A 27,977-nucleotide genomic window follows, 5' to 3' on the forward strand; every position below is an offset into this window, starting at 1 on the left:
GTTTTGGTCCAGATTTTGTACTGGTTTTTAGGACTGGTTTCAGACTGTATTCTGACTGATATTGAACATGTTTGGACTGGTTTAGGTGCAATTGTGGTCCTGGTTTTTAACTTTTTTTTTTTAGGACTGGTTTTAGACTGTCTTGGGTGGATTTTAGACTTCTTTTTAAACCCAAGAACACCAAACCTACCATCAAGCATGGAGGTGGCAGTATCATGCTCTGTGGAATCGGTTAGTTTTCTACTCATTGATCGACCTGTTGACTGTTTTCTCAGCTGATCAATGAATTGTTTTTATTCGATAAGTTGATGTTAAAAACCAAGAGATGGGTGCCCGTATAGCTCAATGCGTTGAGCAGGTGACCCATGTACAGGGGCTGGTCCCCAACGCAGCGGCCCGGGTTCGATTCCCGCTCGCGGCTCTTTGCTGCATGTCTTCCCCTGACTCTTCTCCCCTGTTTCCTGTCTCTCTCTCACTGTGCCTATCTAATAAAGCCGACAAAAAGGCCAAAAAAATACCTTAAAAAAAAAAAATAAATAAAAAAAAAAAAACAAAAAAACCAAGAGATGATGAAGAAAGTTTGGTAGATCGTCATCGCAGCTAAAACACAAGAAAATATTAAAATCACATACAAAATAGATTTATTGTGTTTAAAAAAAACTTACAAGATAGATTAATAAAAGTAAAAAAAATCATCTTCCATCAGCACAAAGAATAAATAAATGTGGAACTTCACATCAGTTTCCAGGTTTCCGTCCATCGGTGCTGCGTTCAGGGTCCCTCCGATGTCCTGTGATCAACTGCTAAAGGAAACTACAGGATCTCTGGAGGTTATCGGACTTGATAATTTCTTGCTATAAAAATGTGAGATTTGAAACATCAGCATGTTTCTGGAAGCAACAGATTTGAAAGGAGTCTTAAAGCTTCTAAATGACAGTCTGATTTTATCTGGGATTATTCCTCCTGACAGTGAACGCGTCACATCCTACAGTTTTCTCAGAATTAGAGTCGTTTAATTCAGAAATCATAGTGAAAAAACGATTTCTTTAGCTTCAGACAGAAGCAACAAAAACGGACTGAAAACTAAACAGGAGCGTTTTCAGAACCAGAAAAAGAAAAGAAATAAAACCTGAAAACCACCAACAGGAACTATGGATATAAACACCAAACCGTCAGTGTGTCGCTTTTCCACAGGAAAGATCACACTGGAGGGAAACCGTCACAGTCGCCGTCCATCAGCTGATCAACCACATGACTCGCCGTGACCGGAGGGCGCTCAGACGTGGGTGGGCGTCCCGTGGACCCTGAAGCGGTACATGCAGGTGTATTCCTGATGACCCCAGTTAGACAAGACCCGAACCTCGATGATCTGGAAGGCCTCGTCATTCTCCTCCTGATGGAGACACAAACCAGAAGAAATCAGAAAAACCAGAACTAAACCAGAATAAATCAGAAGAAACCAGAATAAAACTCAGAAACCAGAATAAAACTCAGAAACCAGAATAAAACTGAAAAAACTAAATAAAAGTGAGGAACCAGGATAAACCAAATCAGTATAAAGTTGTGAGTCGTCGGCGTATGGCTGCATTCTGAGTGCAGATTTAAACATTTTAACATTAAAATCTGGTTTAATCAAAGGTTTGGATCCAGATAAGAGGAATAAATCTCCTCTCAGATCTTTCGGGAATCAGTTTCCAGTCTTCTCGATGTTTTGTGACTCACGGAGACGCTGAAGGTCTGCAGAGCTTCTCCGTCCTGGTTGTACCGGTACGTTCCCAGCAGCTTCCCGTTCTCCTGACTCTGGTCCTCCAGACCCTGGAACACAAAGCTTCAGGATCAAACAGGAAGTGGGCGGCATGTTCCAGCAGCTGTTCTTCCTCTTACGTAGACGCTGAAGTCTCGTGGAGCGCTGAGCAGCGTCCCGCTCGGCGCCAGGGATCTGGGGATGTGGTCCAGGCTGAAGGAGCTGGGGAGGATCCTCATGGAGAGCCGGATCACCAGGAAGCCTGTGGAGCCTCTGAAGGCCCAGCAGTTCCCTGGATGGACGTCGGGCTGCAGGAGAACGAATCAGGAAACACCAGTCTCTGATATTCTCTTTTATTTTATGTTCTCTTTCTGCATCAGTTTTTTATTCAAATAATTTCTAAATTCACGATCTGAACTCCGAAACACTGCAGGAGAGACTCAAATCTACCAGATAGAAACTCCAAAAACCGACAGAATCATTCATTTATTTACTCTCTGATGGTCCTGAAATGAATAGTGTGAATAAAAAAAAAAACCCAACGAGGCTCTAAATGTTCTGGATAATTAACCATCTTCATTTTTACACATTTTTTTTCACAGAACTCTGATTTGTTAAAGTAAAATATTTTTCAAACGTACCAGCCGCTTAGCAGAGTATTTTTTCTTAAACAATAAATTAAAGTAACAAAAAAAAAAAAAAAAAATCAACCTAATAACCCTGTTTATCAGCTGGAAAGTGTAAAAACAGACAGAATCCTCAGATTTTTAACGTTCAGATGGTCCTGGAGTTTAAAATGAGGCAAAGTTCTGTCAGGAAAGTAAAATTAGACCAAAACAAGACAAAAAGAGGCAAAAAAAGAGGCAAAACATAAGAGATGCAATAAAATAAGAAAAATTTAATCCTGTAGAAAACTCTTGTGTAAACTATTGGTGAAGAAAACTAAACATAAAATGTGTCAAAAAAGACAAAGAAAGAGACAAAAATAGTCAAAAAAGAGGCAAAATATAAGATAAGCAGAAACGGAATAAAAAATTAAAAATATGTCAAAAAACATCCCAAAAATGAGACAAAAATAGTCAGAACATAAGATGAGAAGAAATGGGATAAATTAAGACAAAAAATATTTATTCCTGTAGAAAACCAAGTAGAAAAAAATTTGTCAAAAAAAGCAAAACTGGAGATAAGAAAAAACTGGAAAAAATGACAAAAAAGACAAAAAAAATTACCAAAATGAGACAAAATCGTCAAAATAAAGAGGAAACATAAGATGAGAAGATAAAAAGATACATAAGACATAAAACAAGTTTAATCCCATAGAAAATTCTTGTGCAAACTGTTGCTCAAGAAAACTGAATAAAAAATACAAAAACTGACCAAAAAAACCAAAAGAAAAAAAGACTAAAATGAGACAAAAATAGTCAAAAAAAAGATGCAAAACATGAGATGAGAAGATAAGAGACATAAAAAAAAACTAAAACTTGTGATATTTCATGTGTTAATCTTGCATCATTCAAACATTTGTCAAAAATAAACTATTGGCTCTAAACAGATTCTGTAAAAAAAAAAAAAAAAAAAAAAAAAAAAAAACCTAAATTTTTGAGCTCCAAACTTCAAGTAGGTTTGTGTCTCAGATGTGACAGACGGTGTTTTTATTTCCTGCTGGAACGAACCACATTTAAATCTGGGTTTAAACCCGTCCACTGAGGTGAGTTACCTGGATGACGGCTCGAGGAGACTGAGAGAAATACCAGAGAGGAAGTCCAAACAAACTGAGCAGAGCAGCTTTGGTCTCATAGGTCTCTGAGCAGCGAGTGCTGAGGATGCTGCCCCCTGCAGGACAGACAGGGAAACACATGGAGAGACAAAGATCAATAAATAATAACAAAGAAATATCAATAAATAATAAACAAATATCTGTAAGTAACAAACAAATATCACCACACTTCCCGAGTCGTTCACTCAGTAATTCTAGGTTTAAATATTTAATGAGCTGTTATCTCATTAAATATTCACTAATTTGCATAATCTCCATAACAGAAATGTGAACATCAAGCAGATCCTGCTTCAGAATCCACGTTTCATTCTGTTGGTTTTTAATAATTCTACAAATCAGAAAATTCTGTCAGTGTTTTTATGAATTATGGTATAAATCAGGCTGTGAACAAATTCCTGTGGCAAAAAATGACTAAAAAATATTAATACGATGGAAGAAAGAGCAAGAAAATGGATGAAATGTCAGAAAAATCTGTAAAAATATGAAGAAAAGACTGAAAGATATTAATCTGTTTCCTGAAAATTAATACATTTGTTGAAAAATAAAAATAAATACCCCCAAAACATTGATGTCATTAAAGCATTTTCTTCAGGTTTTGATTATCAAATAATTTTTTAAAATCTATTTTTGTAAGACGGTGCGCAAGGAGTCTTTCAGAAACGACAAGCTGCATGAAATGTCTAAAATGTTTTTACAAAATTAGTAAAACTCGTCCAAAATTAATGAAATATCAGAAAAAAAATTACAAAATGTCCCACAAAATATTTAGAATGAATAAAATTCTAAGAAATTCATTAAAAATAAATAAGTAAATAATTAAAAATGTCTTAATTGAAAAAAATGGATAAAATGTCTGGAAAATAAAATAAAAAATGACAAAAAGGAGAAAAAAACAACCAAAAATGAGACAAAAATAGTCCAAAAAAACTAAATAAAAAAACTAAGAGATGCGATAAAATAAGACATTAAAGAACTTTAATAACATAGAAAACGCTTGTGCAGATTATTGCTAAAGAAAACTGAACAGAAAATTTTTTTAAAAATGACAAAAAAATACTGAAAAAAATGACCAAAATGAGACAAAAATAGCCAAAAAAGCAGCAAAACATGAGATGAGAAGAAATTGAATTAAAATGACAAGACAAAAAAAACTAACAAATAAACTAATGAGACAAAAATCATCAGAACAGATTATTTTGGCACTGAAATGCTTTAGATTAATCTGCTTTGGTAAAACGGTGTGTGGAATCTTTTTGAAACGACAATCTGCACGAAATAATGTCTAAAACATTTTATAAAATTAATAAAACTCCCCCAAAATTCATAAAATATCAGAAAAAAAAATTCTAAAATGTCCCAAAAAATGTCTAAGAAATTCATTAAAAAAAATTTTATAAAAATAATTCAAAACATCTTAAAACAATTGCAAAAATGGATAAAATGTCTGAAAGAAATGCCTGGAAAATAAAATAAAATGCCAAAAATGAATATCCAAAAAAATATTTGAAAAAACAACTAAAAAAATTTAACAAAACAAAACAAAAAGATGAATATCATAAAATTACACACATTTTTATCATGTAAACTTCTATTTAAACGAACAAACCAGTATGAGACTTCTCCAGCTGATTATTTACATTCAGAACATTAGTTTCTGTGACCAGCTTTACGGAATTTTATATTTAAATATTTAATGCGGTGTTAAATATGCACTAATTGTCATCAATATTTATAAATCTGATTTTAAAATAATCTAAATGTGAATTCTAGTTTTTTTCCCCTCCATGAATCAGAAAGAATAAAAGATATAAAAAGGTAAAATAACCCTAAATTTAATTAATATTAGCTGCAGTACCTGGACTCTGATCAGATCATTATTATTGATTATTATTGATTATTATCGATTATTGATTGTTTCTGACCTCCAGACTCCAGAGCGTAATCAGCCAATCCGGTTCTGTCCTCAGAAAACAGCCTCAGAGCGTCCTGGACCAACACCTGGATGTCCTGGAGAAACATTAATAATAATATTCATTAATAGTTCTTTATAATCGCTGCATTGAACTAGAAAAAATAAAAGTTCTTTAACTGAACAGTCAATTAAAACCTGGAAACAGAGACCAGAGTTCACAAAGTTCACTTTAAAACCTCGTCTAATGAAACTGAAACCTCAAAACTCTCTCTGGATGTTATTCAGGAAACAGCAGCAGACGGGAACAAAACCACAAAACACTAAAAAAACTGCAGAAAAAATTACCAAAATAAGACAGAAATAGTCACAAAAAAACACACAAAACAAGAAGAAACAGAATTTAAAAATGACAAAATAGACAAAAACAACTCAAAATGAGAGAAAAATAATCAAAAACAGAAGATAAGAGATACAATAAGAGACATGAAACAAACTTTAATCCAAAAAAAAAAAAATCTTGTGCAAACTATTGAGTAAAAAAATTAAATTAAAAAAAAAATTACAAAAAAGACCAAAATGAGATAAATAGAGGCAAAATATGAGATAAGAAAATAAATATGACAAAAATAGACAAAAAAATAAATAAATGAGAGAAAGAGACAAAACACAAGAGATGTGATAAAATAATACAAACAACTTTATTCCTGTAATAAACAATAATAGTAATAATAATAATAATAATAATAATAATAATAATAACAATTTTAATAATAAATTATTGTGCAAGCTATTGCTCAAGAAAAATGAACAAAAAACGGAACAAAAATGGGACACAAGAAAGACAAAATCTGATCAAAAACAGACAAATTAAAAAAATAAAACAAAGTGAAGCTCTGAGGTTTAAACTACAGCAGCTAAAATTAACAACAACCTGAAACCAGACTGAGCAGCTTTCACCTCCGTCGTCATGGCACCCTCTCCGACCAGCTGGTTGCCATGACGCTGCTCCAGCTGCTGGCTGATGTTGTTCAGGATGCTGAGCTGAAGAGAGGACAGCGCCACCTGGAGGTCGGCTGGGCTGACGTAGCGCTGAGACATCCACTGCAGCAGAGACTCTCCAACATCTCCATCATCTCCATCCTCCAGCTGCTGGCCGAAGACCAGAGAACGGAGCTGGGAGGAAACCTGGACAGGAAGTCAGTTCACAGTAAAACCGATAAATAAACCAGTAGATAGAATTATTCTACGTTTCTAGTCGGGAACAGATTTAATAACGACTTTTTGGTTTCTCACCATCTGCTGCATGGCGGCCAGCTGTCGACCATCCTGATACGAGGACAGAACCTCCACGTCCCTCCTGACATCCTCCAGAGCCGCCTCCAGCCGAGAAACCTCCGCCAGCAAAGCATCATGGGACTGTCGGTCCACGCCGACACTGTAGGATATAAACATCTGAGATTTAAAGATCCATCCATCCTCTCTCTTCCTCTTATCTGGGGTCAGGTCATTCTAGACGTCCCTCCCCCAAGTGACATTTTCCAGCTCTTCCTGGGGATCCCGAAATGTTCCCAGGCCAGATGAGATACATAATTCCTCTAGCGAGTTCTGGATCTACCCCGGGGTCTCCTCCCAGGTGGACGGGTTCGGAAAACCTCCAGAGGAAGTCTCCATGGAGGCATCCAAATCAGATGTCCAAACCACCTCAACTGGCTCCTTTAGAGGTGAAGGAGCAGCAGCTCTACTCCGAGTTCCCTCCAGATGTCTGAGCTTCTCACCCTATTTCTGAGGCTGAGCCCAGCCACCCTAGAGTAAAGGGTTAGGTGCTGGATATTTAAAGATCTGAGATTTAAACATTCTGTGTCATTTCTGACTAATTTAATCAGTAACTCTGGACAAATTTGAAGCTATTTTAGGCATGATACATGACCGAGACACATCAAGTCTTTTTGGACAGATCTGTGTAATTGAGTGATTCATGGAGTGTTTCTGGACACAGAAACACATCAAACACAGATTTAAACACCTGAGAGGTTTAAATAACACCAACACATTCATGGTTTCTACTACACACTAAACGTCAGTTAAATGACCATTATCACTATATGAAGCTCATTTTACTAATTAATGGATATGATATCAGTGATTTCCAGCAGCACCAGGTGCGATCCACCCTGAAGAGGATCAACAGGACCAGCAGGACCAGATGGAATGAAGGCCTTCTACTGAGGACCTATACTGACTCCCTACAACAAGCTGCAGTCAACACCTGCCTCAAATCCACCACCGTCATTCCGATGCCATTACAACCCTCAGTGACTACCGCCCAGTCGCCCTCACCCCGGTCATTATGAAGAGCTCCTAGAGGATGGTGTGGGAACACATCAAGAGAAGAATCCCTACAGATCTGGACAGACATCAGATCTATGGAGGATCCAGTCTCAGCTGCACTTCATACAGCCCTAACCCACCTGGAGCAGCCAGATACCTACGTTAGGATGCTCTCTGTGGATTTTAGCAGCACCTTCAACACTGTAATCCCCATAAACTGGTGCAAACTCACCAACCTTGGACTCTCCACCACACTATGTTCATGGATTATGGACTTTCTGACCAACAGGCCTGAGAATGTCAGGATGGGGAACCTGACATCCAGAACCAGAACCATGAAAACTCTTCACCCTGTTGGAGGAGTGTGTCTCCCTCCACTCCTCCAACACCCTGATAAAGTTTGCTGATGGTACCACGGTGGTAGACCTTATCAGGGACAAAAACAAGACCTGGTACAGGCAGCAGGTCCAGCATCTGGTAGGGTGGTGTGCAGACAACAACCTGGTCCTCAACACCACCAAAACAAAGGAAGTCATGATAGACTTCAGGAGGACCAGGAGAGTCATGCAGTCCCCACTCCATATCAGTGGAGAAGAGGTAGAGAGGATGGACTCAGTCAGATTCCTTGGCATGCACATTACCAAGGATCTGATATGGACACTAAACACCTCCAATCTGGTGCAGAAAGCCCAGTAGAGGATGTTCTTCCTGAAGAAGCTGAAACAGGCTGGTCTGAACAACATAAAAGTGATTGTGGACAAATTTTTAATATATTTTGAAAAACGTTTAAGTCACTTAGGAAATTTTTTTGCCATTTTGAACCAAATTAGAGTCATTTCAGACAAGTTTCATCCATTTGGACAAATTTTGAGTCTTTCAGGCAGTCGGAAACTTAGTTCGGACTGAGTTTTAGTCATTTTGGACAAATTTTGTACAAATCTTTGCTATTTTGGACCATTTTTAACTCTTTCAGAATCACTTTTGAGCCACTGTGAACAACATTTGAATGATCTTAGACAAGCTTCACTCATTTTGGAAACATATTGAGTCATTAAGACCGTTTTAAGCTCATTCTGGCCCAATTTTAGTCATTTTGGACAAACTTTAAACAAATCGTTGTCATTTAGGATAATTTTTGAGCCATTCTGAACATCTGAGTCATTTTGGACACGTTTAGAATAAAATTTTGTCCACAGCAGCCCTGGAGGAAGTTCCCAGAAATCCGAGCAGAGATTTAAACACCTGATGAGCCGACGTGAACTGGCTGAGGTGGTAATAAAACCTGACTGATCTGGAGATGATGGAGGTACCTGACAGCAGCTGGAAGAGTCGATGCTGAAGCAGCTTCTTGTCTCCACTGGACTTCCTGGAAAACAAACGGAGATCTTCAACCAGTAGCTCTGGACTGATCAAACCCAACATTTACCACCCGGTCAGGTCAGGTGCTTTTACCACCCGCTCAGGTGTTTTTACCTGAGTTTTAGCCGCTAGCATCTGCAGCTGCAGCTCCAGCCGGTCCAGACGAGATGTTTGACTTTCCTGCTGCAACAGATCCTGCAGTCGGAAACGCAGAACAACAGAAGTTAACCGGAGGTTTATTCTGAACATCAACCTGAACGTTACTGAGCTGCTGGAGGTTTTTGTTCTTGTTGTGTTTTAATAGATTAGTTTCCCACCTGCTCTCTCTGGACTCGTTCTTCGTCCAGTCGGGTGTTGAGCTGTGAAAGCTGCTGCTCCATCAGGACGTTGATCCACGACTCCACGTCGCTCTGCTGCTGCTGAGGATGATGAAGATGATGATGAAGCTGTAGAACTTCTCGGTGTCTCTGTTCGGCCCGCCGTCCTCCGTCCTCGACTCGCCGCCACAACGCTGCCAAACGCCGCTCCAGACGACCCAGACGCTCCGAGTCCTCCGAGTCCACGTCCTCCAAGTCCTGGAACTGCAAACATCATCAGTTAAAGGGTCGATCTGGACCTGGCTCTGGACCGTTTCTTGATTTGGATCGTGATTACCTCATAGTGAGGACATTTTAATTCCATTTAGACAAATTTTAACTAATTTTGGACAAATTTCAACTCTTTTCTAATTCCATCCAGAGAAATATTCACAGCAACCAACAGTTTAGGACCACCAGTTAACCTCAGCAGGTCTTTGAGGAAGCTTGAGAACCCAGTGAGAACCCAGCAGGGAGAACATGGAAACTCCACACAGAAAGACCAGAACCAGAACCTTGTAGCTGTGAGGCCCCAGTGAGAACCACTAAATCACCATGTCACCTAAGTTTTAACTCACTTTTGATGAATTAGTCTCATTTTGAACTATTTCTGAGTCCGTCGGTCTGTTTTCGTCTATAAGGACCATTCTGAACGATTTTAGACTCATTTTATCTCATTCTGGAAAACCTTTGATTCATTGTCGACAGTTTGAGGCGTTCTGGAAACATTTGTTTTTGTTAATTTTTTAAACTAAATAAACCAGCAGCATCTCTGGAACATGTGGAACATCGGGAACACATGGAACCCTGCTGTGTTTTACCTCCGGTCCCGTCGGTGTTTGGTCCTCCGGAGGTCGACTGATCGGTGGCTCCTCGTGCACCTGAACTTCCCTAGACTCCACGGTGCTCTCTTCTGATTGGCTCTGAGGAACCACACCAGTCCTCCACTCTGAGGTTCTGAAGGCCAGAAGAACCGACTGCAAACCGGCCGGACCGAACCAACAGAGACCTGACGGGGGGAGAACAGAAGAGTCTTAAAAAGAGAAGAGTTTTAAAAATTTTAAAAAATGCATCTTTTTACCATTTTCTAGCCAATTTCCTGCAAAACTAAACTCATTTAAACAAAATTAAACTATTTTTGAACAAGTTTCAACTAATTTTGGACAAATTTCAACTAATTTTAGACAAATTTCAACTATTTTAGCCATTTTTTAAAAAACAAATTCTGGACAAATTTCAATAAATTTTGAACAAACTTCAACTAATTTTGGAGAAATTTCACTAAATAATGTAAATATTAGATGGACAAACAGACAGCTGATGGAGTTTTTGCAAAGAATCAAACTTGTTGAACTCACTGCAGAGGATCATTAGCAGAAGGAGGAGAAAGACGACGAGTCTGAGAGGAAACCTGTAGAGAAAACCCAGTCTGATCATTTAAATGTAAGAGAAATTATTAAGTATACATAAATATATAAAGAAGCTTTAATCAGAGAGGGACATTTATTAATATTAAATCTATAAAGAATCTTTAATCTGAGCATTTCTGTCTCTAGAAGGAATAAATGAGGTGAACAAACCAGTGGAGGTTGGTGGTTGTGTGATTCCATCTCTGGTGAAACCGTCTGAAAGCTTCAGCTGCAGTCCGACCTGAAAACACAGAACAACACTTTCAGTTTCAGGTTCTGGTAAAGAATCTAATGAGGTGAAAATTTTCAGCTGCAGGTCGAGACGACGGAGAAGAAAACAAAGATGTCGGTTAAAGAAGCAGCTAAAAGTTGGACTACAGCAACAGACAGAGCAGAAACAGGACGGTTAATGTGGATTAAACCTGACGAGAACATCATGATGCTGCCACCACCGTGCTTCACGTCATGATGCTGCCACCACCATGCTTCACGTCATGATGCTGCCACCACCATGCTTCACGTCATGATGCCGCCACCACCGTGCTTCACGTCATGATGCCGCCACCACCGTGCTTCACATCATGATGCTGCCACCACCGTGCTTCACATCATGATGCTGCCACCACCATGCTTCACGTCATGATGCCGCCACCACCGTGCTTCACGTCATGATGCCGTCACCACCATGCTTCACGTCATGATGCTGCCACCACCGTGCTTCACATCATGATGCTGCCACCACCGTGCTTCACACCATGATGCTGCCACCACCGTGCTTCACATCATGATGCTGCCACCACCATGCTTCACATCATGATGCTGCCACCACCGTGCTTCACATCATGATGCTGCCACCACCATGCTTCACGTCATGATGCCGTCACCACCATGCTTCACGTCATGATGCTGCCACCACCGTGCTTCACATCATGATGCTGCCACCACCGTGCTTCACACCATGATGCTGCCACCACCGTGCTTCACATCATGATGCTGCCACCACCATGCTTCACGTCATGATGCTGCCACCACCGTGCTTCACATCATGATACTGCCACCACCGTGCTTCACAGTGGGGATGGTGTGTTTATGATGATGTTCAGTGTTTGGTGTCCATCAAACATATCATCCAGTCTGATGGACATAAAGCTCCATCCTGGTCTCCTCAGACCAAAGAACCTTCTTCCAGGTGTCTTCAGAGTCTCCACATGTTGTCTGGTGAACTCTAGTCCACATTTAATTGGAGCTTTTTCCATCAGAGTCTTTCTCTTTGTCTCCATAAAGCTTTGACTGGTGAAGAACCGACAACAGTTGTTGGATGAACAGTCTGAAGCTGGAACTCCTTCAGAGGAGTCATAGGAGTCTTGGTGGCCTCGGCGAGTCACTTAAACACTGATGCAATCACTTCCATTATATGTTTAATTAACTGACATTACTTTGTAGAGTATTTTGTGTAAAATCTTGTCTATCTACTACTTAAAAACTAAAGTTGAGACACTAATCAATACATTCGACCATCTCTTGGTGCATTTTTTCTCCATAATTCAATAACAAAGCCACGGCTGAACCAGAACATAAAGGCAGACGATGACGAGCAGAAGGAGGCAGACAGATTTCTAACTCTAAATCTTCTGAAGCAAACTACAAATGTTGGAAAGAAAACAGCGCAAATCCAACACAAAGCAGATGAATCAGTAAAAGTCCACCTGCTGACCGACTGCTGCTCCACCAAGCAGAGCAGAACTTCCTGACCAGAGGCCACAGAGCTGAAGCTGAACTCTGAAGCAGCTGGAACAGATTCACAGCTGCAGAAGCAAAGTTAAGGAGATTAAACATGTTGATTAAAGAGCACCAACCTCCACAGCAGCTAGAATCCGTCAGATATACAAGAACTCTTCATGTTCAAACCCAAGTTTAACTGGAAGATTATTAAACTGAAGCAGAAAACTATAAGTTTATTAATTTATGTTTTAACTCTCTGGACCTAAAAACTCACTGAATAAACAGAAACAATAGTGAGAACTTAAACTTTCTGACGGTCCATGAATGCATCACGTGTGACATTCAGTTCCATTATGAAAAAAAAAACCTTGCTTATTCTGCAGGTTTCATTTAAAATGTGCCAAAAAACCCTGTTTTCTGTAACCAGATTCTGTAAAAAAAATTAAAAATTAAAATTCTGCACTAATTGGTGCAACTGTGAAGCCATGATAGACTCGCTATGACCAACAGTCACATGACAAAAAATTTTAAAAAACACCGGATTTAAAAAAAAAAACTGTCAGTGAGACTGAAAGGCATGTTTTTTCAAATGCCCAAATGACACAATTTATCAGTCAGAAACCCTAAAACCAGAGAGAACCCTCAGATTTCCAACTGTCAGCTGGTCATTGAACACAATGTGTGGCTTCTGGTGCAAATCAGTCAGAAAAAAAAAAAAAAAAAAAAAAAAAAAAAAAAAAAAATTGACCAAATCTGAGCTTAAAACATCAATATTTCATCAAAAACTCTACATACTGTACATGCTGCATTCAAAACTTCTCCTAAAATAAACCCTCTGCATTAAACCGATTCTGTAAAAACCAAAAACTTCTTCCGTCCTCGTTCCATCAGCTGTAAAATCATCAGATATACTGTGTTGAGTCCACACTACTGTACTGTAGGCAGCTAGAAAAACACTTGGCTTGTCCAAAAACTATAAGTTAATAGAAATTATTACATTTAAAATGGTCCAAATTTATTATGTTATTGGTTTTATTACATTTAAAATGGCCCAAATTTATGACATTATTGATTTTATTACATTTAAAATCGTTTAAATTTATTACGTTATTGGTTTTATTACATTTAAAATCGTTTAAATTTATTATGTTATTGGTTTTATTACATTTAAAATGGCCCAAATTTATGTTGTTACTGGTTTTATTACATTTAAAATGGACACATTTATTATGTTATTGTCCGTTATTTACTACAAACCTGTAAAAACGGCAGCGCTGCACATCAGCCCCAACAAACAGACTGCAACTGACGACCATGAGGAGGAAGGTGAGGATGAGGATGAGGATGAAGAGGTGACTTTATTCGTCTCTGTTTGGTTCTTCTCCTGACAGTCGTCACCTGTAGATGAATAAAGAAGTTGAACAGATTTAACTGAAACATCTCAAACCAGAGACTCTGAAGGTCCATCAGCCCATTAATAAACCACACAGAACTTCATTTAACGGCTTTTATACTTTTATATCGACAAAGAACAATAATGTCCACGTTACTAATGAGGTTATTAATTATTTATCAGCTCACAGAATAACCTCTTCAAGTACACGTGGATATTCTGATGTTTAGATTTCAGGTTTGGTTGTAATTTCATAATATTTCACATATTATTTATAATCCACACATGTAGAGGATTAATTGAAGAAATTATCCAGCAAAAAAAAATGAAAATTAAAGAGTTTCTTAATTAAATTAGTCAGATTCAGTATTTGTTTGTTTCTAAAGAATAGCTTCTTTTGGGGGGCAGAATGAAGAAATGTTCTAGTTTTAATGAGATTATTCATTATTTTTAATGACTTTTTATTAAAATCAAAGTTTTCATTATCTTGTGGTTGGATTTAACATTTAAATTAAAATCACTAAACATGAACTAGACTCTGAACAGCAGAAATAGATCAACTAAAATATTATCTATTCAAGCTGCAAAGGGATTTTACATGATTTCCACACATTTGTTCACTAAAAATCACATAAAATATAACTTTTTTTGAGTCATTCATGACAGACTGAAGTAAAAGGAAAACAATGATTTAGCCTGTGGTGATTTTGTGTCTTTTTGTGGTGATTTTGTGTATATTTCTGGTAATTTTGCATCTTTTTTTATTGATATTTTGTACGTTATAGCCATTTGAATGGTGCTTTTGCATCTTTTAGTGGTGATTTTTCCACCTTCACAGTTGGTATCGACCCTTAACAGCAGAATTTTACGTTTTCCACATATTTTTTTCACTAAAAAACACATTAAATGTAACTTTTTTTAAAGCTATTTACGACAGACTGATTTAAGAGGAGAAAACTGATTTCCTCTCCACTTTCAATGTTAAAATAACAGAAACAATCACAGAACTACAGACCTGAGTTTATTTAATCAACATAATAATTCATTATTACTGCCAAGTTTAGACTTTTTTCCACCTTAGGATGATTTGTTTGAAGCTGAATTCAAGGTTTTTAAGACTTTTCAAACCTGTAATTAAAACTAAACAACTGAAAAATGTTTTAAATTCTTTAATCCTGACATTTTTCTACCTTTACAGTTGTAACGATCCTCAACAGCAGAATTTTACATGATTTCTACACATTTTTTCACTAAAACCACATTAAATATGACTTTTTTTGAGTTATTCATGACAGACTGAAGTAACAGGAGAAAACTGATTTAGTCTTTAGTGATTTTGTGTCTTTTTGTAGAGATTTTGCACCTTTTAGTGGTAATTTTGCATCTTCTTGTTCTGATTTTGTATGTTTTAGTGGTGATTAAGTGTACATTTCCGGTAATTTTGCTTCTTTTGTATTAATATTTTGTATGCTACAGCCATTTTTGTGGTGATCTATGATCTTTTAGTGGTGGTTTTGCATTTTTTTAGTGGTGATTTTTCTACCTTGACTGTTGGTATCAACCATTAAAAGCAGAATTTTACATGATTCACACATTTTTTCACTAAAAACCACATTAAATATGACTTTTTTTGGAGTTATTCATGACAGACTGAAGTAAAAGCAGAAAACTGATGGAGAAGCAACCAGCTTTGGCATTTTCAACTTTAAAATAACAGTAACAATCACAGAACTACAGACCTGAGTTTATTTAATCAACCCAACTTATTTTTAAAATCTTAGGATGATTTTGTTTAAATTGAATTTAGGGTTTTTGAGACTTTTCAAACCTGTAATTAAAACTAATCAGCTGTAAGATGTTTCCTGTCGCTGCTGGTTTAAAACATTTATTCCTGACAGATTTTCTACCTTTACAGTGGATCCATTAAAATAAACTCACACAGAGCTCCGCTGGGATGAATCTCCGTCGGGTTCGACTCCTTCATGGCTCCACAGCGACCCGGTCGAGCTGCAGCAGAGCAAACCGAATCAGGATCAGAACAAACGGAATCAGAAGAAACAGGATCAGAACAAAACAGGATCAGAATCAGAACAAACAGGATCAGAACAAACAGGATCAGAAGAACACGACGTCCGGCTGCAGCCTCGCCAGCAGATATTTGCATTTCACCGTGGAAACAGCCAAAGTGATGCAGCACATTTGTTTGTTTGGGACGGAAGAGAGAAGAAAGTTTGTTCTGATGGAAAAAATCTGCTCCGATTCTGAAACCGTCAGCATCAAATGTGAATATTTAGAAAGACATCTGGGAAATTTCAGCTTCATGTGACAAATATATTCTGTGAGATAAACGTTTTTAAAAAGTAGGTTTTTTTATATTAATTTTGGCTCTATTTAACAACAGCAACATCTGAGGAACTGTTAAAGGTAAAACCCTTAAAGTTTGTCTTATTTCTCATCATGTCACCGATTCAGAATCTGGAGTATTGGACAGTAGATCAATAATCTCTGATTACAATTCAGCTGAAAAATCTCCATCCTTGTTCCAAGACGGAATTTTTCATGGCAGCTTTAATTTATATTTTTCAACTCAATCATAATCAGAGATTATTGATCTACTGTCTGATATTCCAGATTCTGGATCAATGACATGATGAGAAACAAGAGAGAAACTTTCAGGTTTTTATCTTGTACAGTTCCTCACATGTTGTTGTTAAACAGAGTCAAAATTAATATAACCTGCAGAAAGTGGGTCAACAGGTAAGGTTAAAGAAAATATCTCTAAAAGATTATTATGAAGTACGATGACATCAACTAGTAGTTTTTTTGAGTCTGATTTTAAATCTTTTAGTGCCGATTTTAAATTTTTCAATGGTGATTTCAAATCTTTTAGTGCTGATTTTATGCCTTTCTGTGGTGATTTTACGCCTTTGTGGCGATTTTGCATCTTTTAGTGGTGATTTAGTCTATTTCTGTTAGTTTTGCATCTCTTGTATTGATAGTTTGTGTTTTATAGCCATTTTTTGTGGTAATCCATCATCTTCTGTTGATTTTGCAGCTTTTTGTAGTGATGTTGCATCTTTTCGCAGCGATTTTGCGTCTTATAAAGGGAAATGTTTTTGTCTTCTGTGGTGATTTTGAGGCTTTTTGTGGTGATTTTAAATCTATTTGACATATTGAGCTAAAATTTCAGAAATATCTTTGGAAATAGCCACATTTTATGCTATTAAAATTTCAGGAAAATGGAGCACAAATAGTTGTAAAATTGTGACGATTCAAGATAGAAAAATCCTGTAAGACGACAGTAAAACAGTAAAAAGTCTCCTGGTGGTTTCAACAGAATGGTAAGAAAAGAAAAAGCACAGAATTCACCCAAACAACACATTTCTCCTCAGTTTTGTTCTGTTAAAGAGCCTCAACCCCAGAAACCTCCACCTGGAGATACCTTCACGTCTAGGCCAGGTGAGTCTGAGCACCGAGGCTGCAGCTCTCCTGAACCACAGCTGCAGAACATCTGGAAGAACCAAACCACAGCGAGTCAAGCGACTGAAGCTACAGGCGGTTTTAGCTGATTTACATACACAGATTTAAACAAAACGTTCTGAGCAGGTCAGGAAACGAATTCAGTGGTCTGAAAGTGAAACGAGAACTGAGCAGGAAACCAACGGCAGGATCACAGTCCATCCTTCAGTCGTTCATTAGAAACTAGTTTGGTTTAAGACAAAAACTTTTCAATATTTTAGATATTTGCCTTTTTTATCTCTCAAAATAGATATAGTTTTTGATATCCAAAGTTGGGAACACACAAGATGAGTCGCCAACATTTATAAAGTCCCAGATTAGAGCTTACATACAGAAGAAGATGAACAAAGAAGAATGAAAAAAACAAAGAAAATGAAGAATAAGGAGATTAAGAACAAGAAAAAAGATGAACAACAAGAACAACTAGAAGAAGAATTACCCCAGACTCAGAATCTCCACAAAAAGATGCAAAACTACTGATGAAGTTCTGAGGCTCAGAAATGATGGAAAAGTCCATTAAAAAGTGATAAATCTGGACCCACCTCTATGGACTTCAAGGACCTGAAATGTTCTAAGTGAGACTAAACTTAAAGACTGGAAGCAGGAAAGGAGAACATCTCCTGGAGAGAGTTCTAGAGTAGACCTACCAACAACTGGAGAAAGTTCTAGAGTAGACCTTGTCGGTAGGTCTACTCTAGAACTTTCTACAGGGGACTTCAAAGACTTGGAACTCTTGGAAACATTTACAGTCTGAAGGTGGAACTCTGATTTGTGTTGTTGTTTTGTTTGTTTCTTGTTCCTCCAGGTGGATAAAACTTTTCCTAACTCATGGAATCTTTTAGTCTCACCTATTCGACCTCGACGGCTTCGATCTCTGCCATAGATGGTGGATGTTTGGGTGTCTGATGGTGTGAACGCTGAGGAGGAGCAGGAGGTGTATTTGGAGGAACTGTAGGTATCTCCAGACTCCCTTTGGCCTGACTCCAGCTCACAATCTTTACAGTAAACTCTGCTGAGCGAAGGTTTGGAGCCGCCGTCACCTGAACCGGTCAGCGAGACATCAGCCACGATGCTGCTCTGATCCTCCATCATGGTGCTTTCTGAAACACAAACCAGGAATCCGTGACGCAAAGATGACAAACATTCATGTTGGTTTCATGTTCCTTCAATAAACCTGCACTAAAATGAACAAATGCATCATCCTCCATCCAATAAAATGTTCAGCAAGTTAAAGTTCTGATCAAATAGAAAACAAACTGGCCATAAAGACAAACAAAACGGTCAGAAAGACACATAAATAAACCAGAACCAGAACAGAAAGAGGTGAAAAACAAAAAGAACTTCCTCTGAGACACAATAAAGGGCTGCTGGATGTCGAAGGCCTGCAAAAAGATGCAAATGAACCACAAAGAGACACAAACCAGGAAAACAGATCATCTGAAAACAGCAGAACACCACAAAAAGACATAAAATCTCCACAAGAAGTGTGCAAAATTCCCACAAGGAGATGTGAAATGACCACAGAAAAACATTTAAATAATGACAAAGTGCATAAATACTGTAGAAAAGTGCAAAACCAAAAATCCAGCAAAAAACAATTCTCACAAAAAAAAGACAAGACCACAACAGAATGATGCAACTACCACAAAGACATGCAAAACTACCACAAAAACACACTAAAATCATTACAGAAACATATAATATAATGATAAAAGATGCAAAAATCAACATCGAAGGGCACAAAAAATCCCAGACTGAGATAAATCCTCACAAAAATTGCCATAAATGCAAAATATCAACACAAACAAAGCAAATCACCACAAGAAGCCAAAATTGCCAACAAAAGATGCAAAATAACCACAAAAAGACATTAGATTACCACAAAAATGGTTACAACATACAAAAAACAATACAAAAGATTCAAAATTACCACAAAAATACAAAATCACCACAAAAAGACGTAAAAACGCCACAAAAAAAAAGTAAAATCACCACAAAAAAGTGTCTCCCCATCAATGGAGGGGTTTGAGTGCCCCTGTGATCCTGGGAGTTATGTTGTGCGGGGCATGAGCCCTTGGTAGGGTCTCCCAAGGCAAATTGGTCCTGGGGGAGGGACCAGACAAACAGCAATTCAGAAAAACTCAAAGATAACATAAAAAGGAGAAGCCGCCACCTCACCCGGGTAAGGGAAACCGAGGCCTTCCCCTGGAGCCAGGCCTGGTGGGGAGCTCTTCAGAGTGCATCTGGTGGCTGAGCCTCGGGGTTCAATGGGGCTCGGTCAAGAAACATGGGGCCACCGCCCAGCAGGCCCACCACCTGCAGAGCCGGAAATCGGGGTCGGGTGCTATGCCCACCGGGTAGCAGGCAGGAGCTGGCGTCTTGGCGCACTGTCCCCTGGCGACGTAGACTAGCTCTAGGGACGTGGAACATCACCTCACTGGCCGGGAAGGAACCTGAGCTAGTGTGGGAGGTGGAGCGATACCGGCTAGATATAGCTGGGCTCAACAACTATATCCATAACCCTTGCTTTCTTGAATTGGACTCGCTCCTTCTCTAGAGTGGCCCGGACTGAGAGGCGCCGGGTGGGTGTGGGGATACTCACGAGCCCCCGGCTGAACACCGCTTTGTTGGAGTTCTCCCTGGAGAACGAGAGGGTCGTCCCTTTGCGACTTCATGTTGCAGAGGGGAAAACTCTGACTGTTGTCTGTGCTTGTGCACTGAACAGTAGTTCAGAGGATTCGGCCTTCTTGGAGTCTCTGGGTGGTTTCACCCGGGGACTCCATAGTTCTCCTGTGGGGACTTCAATGCTCACGGGGGCAACAACGGAGAAACCTGGAGGGGGGTGACTGGGAGGAACGGCCTTCCCAATCTGAACCTGACTGGTGTTTTTTATTGGACTTCTGTGCTAGTCATAGACTGGCCATAAAAAAACACCATGTTTGAGCATAAGGTAGCTAATAAGTGTACCTGGTACCAGACCACCTTAGGCCAAAGGTCGATGATCGACTTCATAGTCATGTCATCAGACCTGTGGCCATATGTCTTGGACAGTCAGGTGAGGAGAGGAGCAAAGCTGTCGGGTTCTGGACATTGTTGGACTGTCTTGGCTGACACATCTCTTCAATGTTGCGTGGGCATCGGGTACGGTGCATGGAGTGGCAGACTGGGGTGGTGGTCGCCATTTTCAAAAAGGGGGACTGGAGAGTGTGTTCCACTTCTCGGCCTCCCGGAGAAAGTTTACTCTAGGGTGCTGGAAGGGAGGCTCTGACCAATTGTTGAACCTCGGATTCAGGAGTAGCAATGATTCCATCCCGGTCGTGGAGCGGTGGATCAGCTCTTAACCCTTGCAGAGCTGCTGAGGGGGTCATGGGAGTTTGACCTGCCAGTCCACATGTGCTTTGTGGATCTGGAGAAGGTCTATGACTGTGTCTTCCGAGGGGCTCTGTGGAGGGTACTGTGGGAGTATGGGGTACCGGGCTCGTTGATACGAGCCATTCAGTCCCTGTACAACCAAAGTGAGAGCTGTGTCCGCATACTCGGCACAAAGTCAGACACGTTTCTAGTGGGTGTTGGACTCCTCCAGGGCTGCTCCTTGTCTCCGATCCTGTTTGTGGTGTTCATGAACAGGATCTCAAGGCTCAGCCGGGGTGAGTAAGGTGTCCAGTTTGGGGACCTCCGGATCACATCTCTGCTTTTTGCGGATGATGTGGTTCTGTTGGCTTCCTCAGACCTTCAGCAGTACTGGAGCGGTTTGCAGCCGACTGTAAAGGGGCGGGGATGCGGATCAGAACCTCCAAGTCTGAGGCCATGGTTCTCTGCCAGAAACTGGTGGATTGTTCCCTCTGGATTGGGGGGGGAGTTGCTTCCCCAAGCGAAGGAGTTCAAGTATCTTGGGATCTTGTTCACAAGTGATGAGAAAATGGAGCGAGAGATGGACAGGAGGATTGGTGTGGCGTCAGCAGTAATGCGGGCGTTGTATCGAACTGTCGTGGTGAAGAGGGAGCTGAGCTGCAAGGCAAAGCTCTTAATTTACCGTCCATCTTCGTTCCAACCCTCACCTATGGTTAAGAGATCACGGATCCAAGCAGCTGATATAAGCTTCCTCCGTAGGGTGGCTGGGCTTAGTCTTAGAGATAGGGTGAGAATTTCAGACATCCGGAGGGAGCTGGTGGAGGTGGTTAGTATATCTGATTCAGAGGAGGCTTCCTTTGGAGGTTTTCCAAACACGTCCGCCTGGGAGGAGACCCCGGGGTAGACTCAGAGCTTGCTGGAGGGATTATGTATCTCATCTGGCCTGGGAACGCCTCGAGATCCCCCAGGAAGAGCTGGAAAGTGTTGCTGGGGGAAGGAACGTGAAATGAACTGCTTCATTTGCTGCCTCTGTGACTTGACCCCGGATAATAGGAGGAAAATGGATAGATGGACAGTAAGATGTAAAAACCCCACAAAAAGCCAAAATCACCATAAAAAGAAGCTAGAACTACTCGCTGCTATCGTTTTTTCATAAATCCTCTGAACGTGCAGCTGCTCTCCCCTGATGATTTATCTGAGTCTGATTCTGTTCATGTTTAGGATTCGGGTGGAACCACTCTGAGGAACATTTAGATATCCTGAGAACCTGCAGGTGTTCTGTGATTGGCTGAAGAGTCGGTGATGTCATGTGTTTGTTTACTGAGGAGTAAAACTCACCTTTGGTGTCGACGTCATGGTCCAGACCTGAGGAGAAGATCAGCGTTAAAAGTGTGCCTCAGTCTGACTGAAGGTTCATAAGAGGAGCTCCGTACCCCAGAAGGAGTCCACCATGGTGGCCTCCTGGACCGAGGAGGTGTCTAGCAGTGAGGACAGCAGCGAAGCATCGCTGTGGACCGACGGCAGATCTGAGGAGGACGAGGGAGGACGAGGAGGACGGAGCTTCAGAGACCTGCAATCAACAGAGGAGGTCAGGACAGGAAGACCAGGAGGATCAGGAGGAGGTGAAGGAGGTTCATACCCACCTGCTGCTCCTCCTGCTGCCTCCTCCAGCGCTGTAGGAGGCGCTGCTGAGACCACGATGAAGAACGGCGTCATCTAGACGAAGACTACGTCTGGACATGATGTCCTTCTGGAGGGACGGGACCTGAAGATCTGAGTCTGAGTCTGACTGAGACCAGGAGTAGCTGGAGCTGAGGAGGAGGAGGGAAAGGAGGTTTTTCAGGTTAAAGTTCAGTTTTAGAATCAAAAAATAAATTTATCTTCATTAAACTGAATTATTCCTCATTAACTAACAATTAATAATTAAATCTGTAAAAAGCAGAAATTAAATCAGACACAAGCATCCAAACATCTGATCTGATTAATAAACAATAAATATCAATAAAACTCAGGAAATTTTTTTTAAAAATATATTAAAATCTCTGATAAGTCCCAGGAAAAAGTTCAATCATACATTTAAAATAAATTTTAAAAATGTCTGCAAATTATTAGCATCTGAAAACTCTTCAGGATTTATTAATCAAATGAAAAAAAAATTAAAATAAATAGAACGATTAATAAAATAAACATAATAAATAAAACCAAAAATACATAAAGGGATTAATAAAATGTAGGAAAAAATAAAAACTGAAATTAAAAAAAAAAAAATCACCCATTGATGTTTTTGAAATTATTTCTAGTTTTCATTTATTTTTATTTGTAATTTTAAATTTTTTCATTTTTCCATTTTTAATTACTTTTAATATTACATTTATATTTTAAATTTTTCTATTATCACTTTTCTATCATTATTATTATTAATTTAATTTTTCTACTTTTAATTTTTCCAATTTAATTTTCGTATTTTTAATTTTTCTATTATTTTTTATCAATAATTTCCTGTTTTTTATTTTTCAATTCTTATTTTTCGATCATTATTTTTTATTATTACTTGGTCTATTTTTAATTTGTCTATTTTTATTTTTTCTGTCACTACTTTTTCAATTTTTTGTTTTTCTATTTTTACATCAACTAATATTACCTTTATTATTATTATTATTATTTTATCTATTTTTAATTTTTCTATTATTGCTTTCCAGGTAATAATGGGTAAAATCCAGCAGTTGATCAGAAATCCTTTGGTCCTGATATATTGATCAGGTCTGATCGCTAACTAATCCTGTAACCTGATCGGAGCCTCCTGACCTACATACAGCACCACAGAAGAAGAAGAAGATTCAGATACACACAGATCAGTCCAGCCCAAACTCAGCAGGTCCTCGTCTTCTTCAGAGCCTCTACGGACACACATCACACACACTGCACTACTCACAACACTGCGCTACACATTACAACACACACACACACATTAACACTATAACAAACACACACTACAACACACACACAAAGTAACACACACAGAGCTGTGCAGCAGCAGATCAAGTTCACCTTAAACCTGATTAGACTTCCTGATAGAGAGCAGTCAGCTGCTCAGACTCCGCCCACCAACACACTAAACACACAGTAGCGCACACACACACACACACACTATAACAATAAAACACTCAGTCATGTGTTCTCAGGATTAATCAATAACGTTTCTGTAAACACTGAATCAGAGTTTAGCTTTATCTTCTTTCCTTTATATTCGGTTTATTATCATCATCTTATAATAATAATAATAATAATAATAACAATAATAATGACACAAAGTTTAGTAGAAAAATGTTGTATTATTTCTGAATAATGTTGAATCTGATTGTTCATATACGACTTAAACTATTTGATGAAGGTTAATTAAAACTGAAACATCTGAAACTAGAAAACCCCTCAGACAGCGCAGTCCTCCTCCAAGGCTGCTCAGTTGACGTAAAATGTCCAAAGCATGAAATCTTTGATAAAGAAGGACCTTGCGCTGCGCTGTCAAAATCTAATCACTTGGTCCTTGTGTCATTTCTGACCTTCCCTGAAAATTTCATCCAAATCCATTTTTGAGGAAAGTTGCTGACAGACAGACCATCGTCGCATAACTCCACCATGTTCCTTGGCTCAGTAATAAAAGCATTTTATCAGTTAGGCGGTTTGAAGGAACTTTTAACTAATAAAACATTAATGAGAGACCAGAAGAAGAGCGATTCAGAAAACCCAGATGACAGCATGAAAAGGAGAAGCTGCTATCGGGGCCTCCTCCTGGATCCAGGTCTGGGGGTCTAGGGGTCTGGGCATCTGGGGGCCGAGCCTTGGGGCCCCGTGGGGCTCGGTCAGGTCCAGCCTGAAGAAGTAATACAGGGCCACCATCCAGTAGATCCACCACTCACTGGGCTGGACATCAGGGTCAGGTACTATGTCCACCAGGAAGGAGGCATCTAGGAGCACCGCCCCCTGGTGGTGTAGACCAGCTCTGGAGGAACATCACCTCACTGGGGGGAAGGAACCTGAGCTGGAGGAGGTGGAGCTGTACCGGCTAGAGACAGCAGGACTCACCTCCACGCACAGCAAGAGATCTGGAGCCAGAATCCTGGAGATGGGTTGGACTCTCTCCAGGAGACTCAGGAGCTTTGTTGGAATTCTGTCTGGAGAACTGGAGGGTCTCCTCTCTGAGGGAAACTGGTGTCGGTTCTTTTGCACCAAACAGCAGATCAGAGGATTCAGACTTCTTGGAATCTCTGGGAGGTTCCTGGAAGGGGTACCTCCTGAGGACTCCATAGTTCTCCTGGGGGACTCCATAGTTCTCCTGGGGGACTCCATAGTTCTCCTGGGGGACTCCATAGTTCTCCTGGGGGACTCCATAGTTCTCCTGGGGGACTCCATAGTTCTCCTGGAGGACTCCATAGCTCTCCTGGGGGAGGTGGTTGGGAGGAACGGTCTGATCTAAACTGATCTGAGTGGTGTTTAGTTGTTGGACTTGTGTTCTAGTCATAGACTGGTCAGAACAAACACCATGTTGGAGCAGAAGGTTCTCATCAGTTTTCCTGAAACCAGAACACCTTAGACCAGAGTTCTATGATGGACTTCATAGGCCTATCATCAGCCCTGTGGTCGTATGTCTGAGACACTAAACAGAAGATCAGAGCTGTCAGCTGATCTCCACCTGGTGGACCTGATGGTGGACCTGATGGTGGACCTGATGGTGGACCTGATGGTGGACCTGATAAACCTGAACCTGTAGGGAGATGAACTCAGGTGAGACCCTTCAGGTAAACAGGAACTTCTTACCTCCAGCTGCCGATTCTCTCCTCTGAGCCTCTGATTATCCAGCCATCTTCAGCTCCAGAATATTATGGGATGTCTGCAGAGCTGCTGCTCACCTGCTGAGGGTGCCGTCTGGACACACCTGTAGAATAAATTATTGTTTTTAATGTGATCAGTATTCATAAATATCTTCCTGTCTTCATCTCTGGATCATTTTAATTCTATAAAACATGGATTCTGGTTATTTACAGCTGAGATCTGATCGTCGGGACAGAATCACATGAAATTATAAGTCAGATAATTCATCGATGGCTACTTTAGGTGCCACAAAAATCAATAAAAAATTAAAATAAAATAAATAAACTGCTATAACCTTGATGATGAATTTACAGTTTTAGTATGAATAAAAATGTCTCAAAATCTGTCTGAAAATATGAATAAAATAACCAAAATAAGAAGAATGTCTCTGACAAACACAAAAACTGTCTTAGAAAAATACAGTGAAGGTCTAAAAAATAAAATCTCAATATTAACAGAATAACATGAAGTGTAGAGTAAAAAAATTTATTATTTATTATCCTGAAAATTAATTCACAAATTCAGTAAAAAAAAATAATAAAAAAAAGTAAAAATAGATTCCAGAATTTAAAAAAAAATTCTCCAGAAAATCTCAACAATAAAAAAGAAATACTTTTTAAATGAAATAAAATAATAATAATAATAAAATCACAATTTGAGTTTTAAAAAAAGCACAACAAACCCTGAAAAAATATTAATTACATGCCAGAATTATAATTATATAATAATAATAATAATAATAATATAAAAATAGTGAAAATAACAATATCTCCATAAAACCTCAACAAGAATACAAAAAGGAATAAATAAAAATAATAAAATAGCAATTAAAAAAATTATTTGCAAAAGGAAAAAATAAAAATGCGTAAATACTGAAAAATAAAGTTTTATCCATATAGTAATTGCTGGAAAATATCTAAAAACTGTCCAAAAATATCCTGATAAAATCATGATTTATTTCTGAAAATTATTCATAAAGGCCTTAAAATGTAGAATTATCTCCAGAAAAACGGGGAAAAACAGCAGAAAAAAACTAAAGATTAATTCATGCAGTTTGATAATCTCCTGTTAATGCACAGATTAAATTATTTTATGATTTTCTCCTCCAGATGAACTAATTCACTGTTTTACTTCATCACGTGTCTGCGGCCCTTTAACCACCACTCGTCACCTCTCAGCCAATCAGCGCGGAGCTTTGAAGACTGACAACACAGTGGACCAATGAAACACATCGATGGGCGGACCCCCGCGAAAAAACGAACGGTGGCTCTGCTAACGTTAGCTTCGCTCTCTTACCGCCGCCGTTACCGTAAAAACAGAACAAAAACACGGACAGACGAAGCGCTCACCGTCAGAGAAGCTCCCGTCGGGCCGCAGTCTGCTCCACAGCAGAGGGTAGAGGAGGGACAGCCGCCTACAGGTTGCTAGCTGGGCCCGCTGGCGAACTGACAAACTACCGGACGGTAACCGGACACCGGCTGCGGCTGATTAAAGCCCGGCGGGTTTTATAGCGGCGGGGAGAGCGGCGCCTCCCAGCGACGGGAGGATGAACAGCGCCAGAGATAGTAGATTCCTGTCAGATGAGTCACTGCATTCTCTCTTTAAACAAAACAGGGGATTTTTATTTTACATTAAAATATTTTTATGAGGTTTTACTGGATATTTTCTGTATTTCAAAAAAGGGGAAATTTTTTTTATATAACCTTTTTTTTGAGGTTTTACTAGATATAATCTGTATTTTTATAAAAAGAGGATTTTTTTTTACATTTATATAATTTTCATGAGGTTTATTTCAGATATCTTTATTTTAACAAAACAGGAAATCTGTTGAATAACCGTTAAATTATTTACAATTTTTTTAATTCTTAAAATATACAAATTTCTTTCAAATGACAACAAATATTTGTAAAATGTACGTTTTTGCTGATTTAATGACAGTAAAAGCCTGGTGGAGTTCTTTTCTCTACCTTTATTTTTTTGTTGTTGTCATTTTAGGTTTTTATTTTAATTGAAATCAGTGCTACATAACAAAAGCAGAAGGAGACAAATTATTCTTTGCTGCTTGTGTTTGTTTTATGAGAAATTTGAGATCGAGATTCAGTTAATAACAAATATATTCTTTTTAATGTTAAATCTTTGATGTTTTCAGCTTCTTTTTGTGAATATTTAGAGATTTTTTCAATATAAAATCTGTATTAAATGAATAGAACTCATAGTTGAAGAAAACAACATGTAAGA

General features: G+C 39.1%; 1 protein-coding gene across 3 annotated transcripts; it reads right to left on the minus strand.

The window, feature by feature from the left end:
* Window positions 1–624: 624 nt before the first annotated feature.
* On the minus strand, window positions 625–27,217 carry LOC111581010 (SUN domain-containing protein 1-like). Of its 3 annotated transcripts, XM_055004841.1 has the most exons (23): window positions 27,089–27,217; window positions 25,686–25,803; window positions 22,514–22,681; window positions 22,304–22,440; window positions 22,209–22,235; window positions 18,368–18,619; window positions 17,443–17,511; window positions 15,939–16,007; window positions 13,865–14,005; window positions 12,592–12,690; window positions 11,057–11,126; window positions 10,835–10,887; window positions 10,298–10,485; window positions 9,438–9,701; window positions 9,235–9,315; window positions 9,072–9,127; window positions 6,727–6,868; window positions 6,391–6,618; window positions 5,444–5,528; window positions 3,462–3,577; window positions 1,885–2,052; window positions 1,723–1,815; window positions 625–1,393 (listed from the first exon to the last, which is right to left on the minus strand). In XM_055004841.1, the coding sequence occupies exons 3-23, from the start codon at window positions 22,609–22,611 to the stop codon at window positions 1,277–1,279; spliced, it is 2,553 nt and encodes an 850-aa protein (XP_054860816.1). In that variant the 5' UTR covers window positions 22,612–22,681; window positions 25,686–25,803; window positions 27,089–27,217; the 3' UTR covers window positions 625–1,276. The 3 variants fall into 3 exon arrangements, with proteins under 3 accessions (XP_054860816.1, XP_035812551.2, XP_035812553.2); XM_035956658.2 differs by lacking the exons at window positions 25,686–25,803; window positions 27,089–27,217 and adding an exon at window positions 23,720–23,906; XM_035956660.2 differs by lacking the exons at window positions 12,592–12,690; window positions 25,686–25,803; window positions 27,089–27,217 and adding an exon at window positions 23,720–23,904.
* Between the last annotated feature and the right edge of the window lie 760 nt (window positions 27,218–27,977).

This window comes from Amphiprion ocellaris, chromosome 18, assembly GCF_022539595.1.
Source record: "Amphiprion ocellaris isolate individual 3 ecotype Okinawa chromosome 18, ASM2253959v1, whole genome shotgun sequence".
NCBI lineage: Eukaryota > Metazoa > Chordata > Actinopteri > Pomacentridae > Amphiprion > Amphiprion ocellaris.

Coding starts and splice junctions, on each gene's coding strand:
- LOC111581010 (XM_035956658.2), bottom strand. CDS start 23,781: ATGTGTGTCCGTAGAGGCTCTGAAGAAGACGAGGACCTGCTGAGTTTG. Junction 16,008..17,442: donor CACCTGGCCTAGACGTGAAG/GTATCTCCAGGT, acceptor GCTCTGCTGCAG/CTCGACCGGGTCGCTGTGGA. Junction 10,486..10,834: donor TCTGCTAATGATCCTCTGCA/GTGAGTTCAACA, acceptor TCCCCCCGTCAG/GTCTCTGTTGGTTCGGTCCG.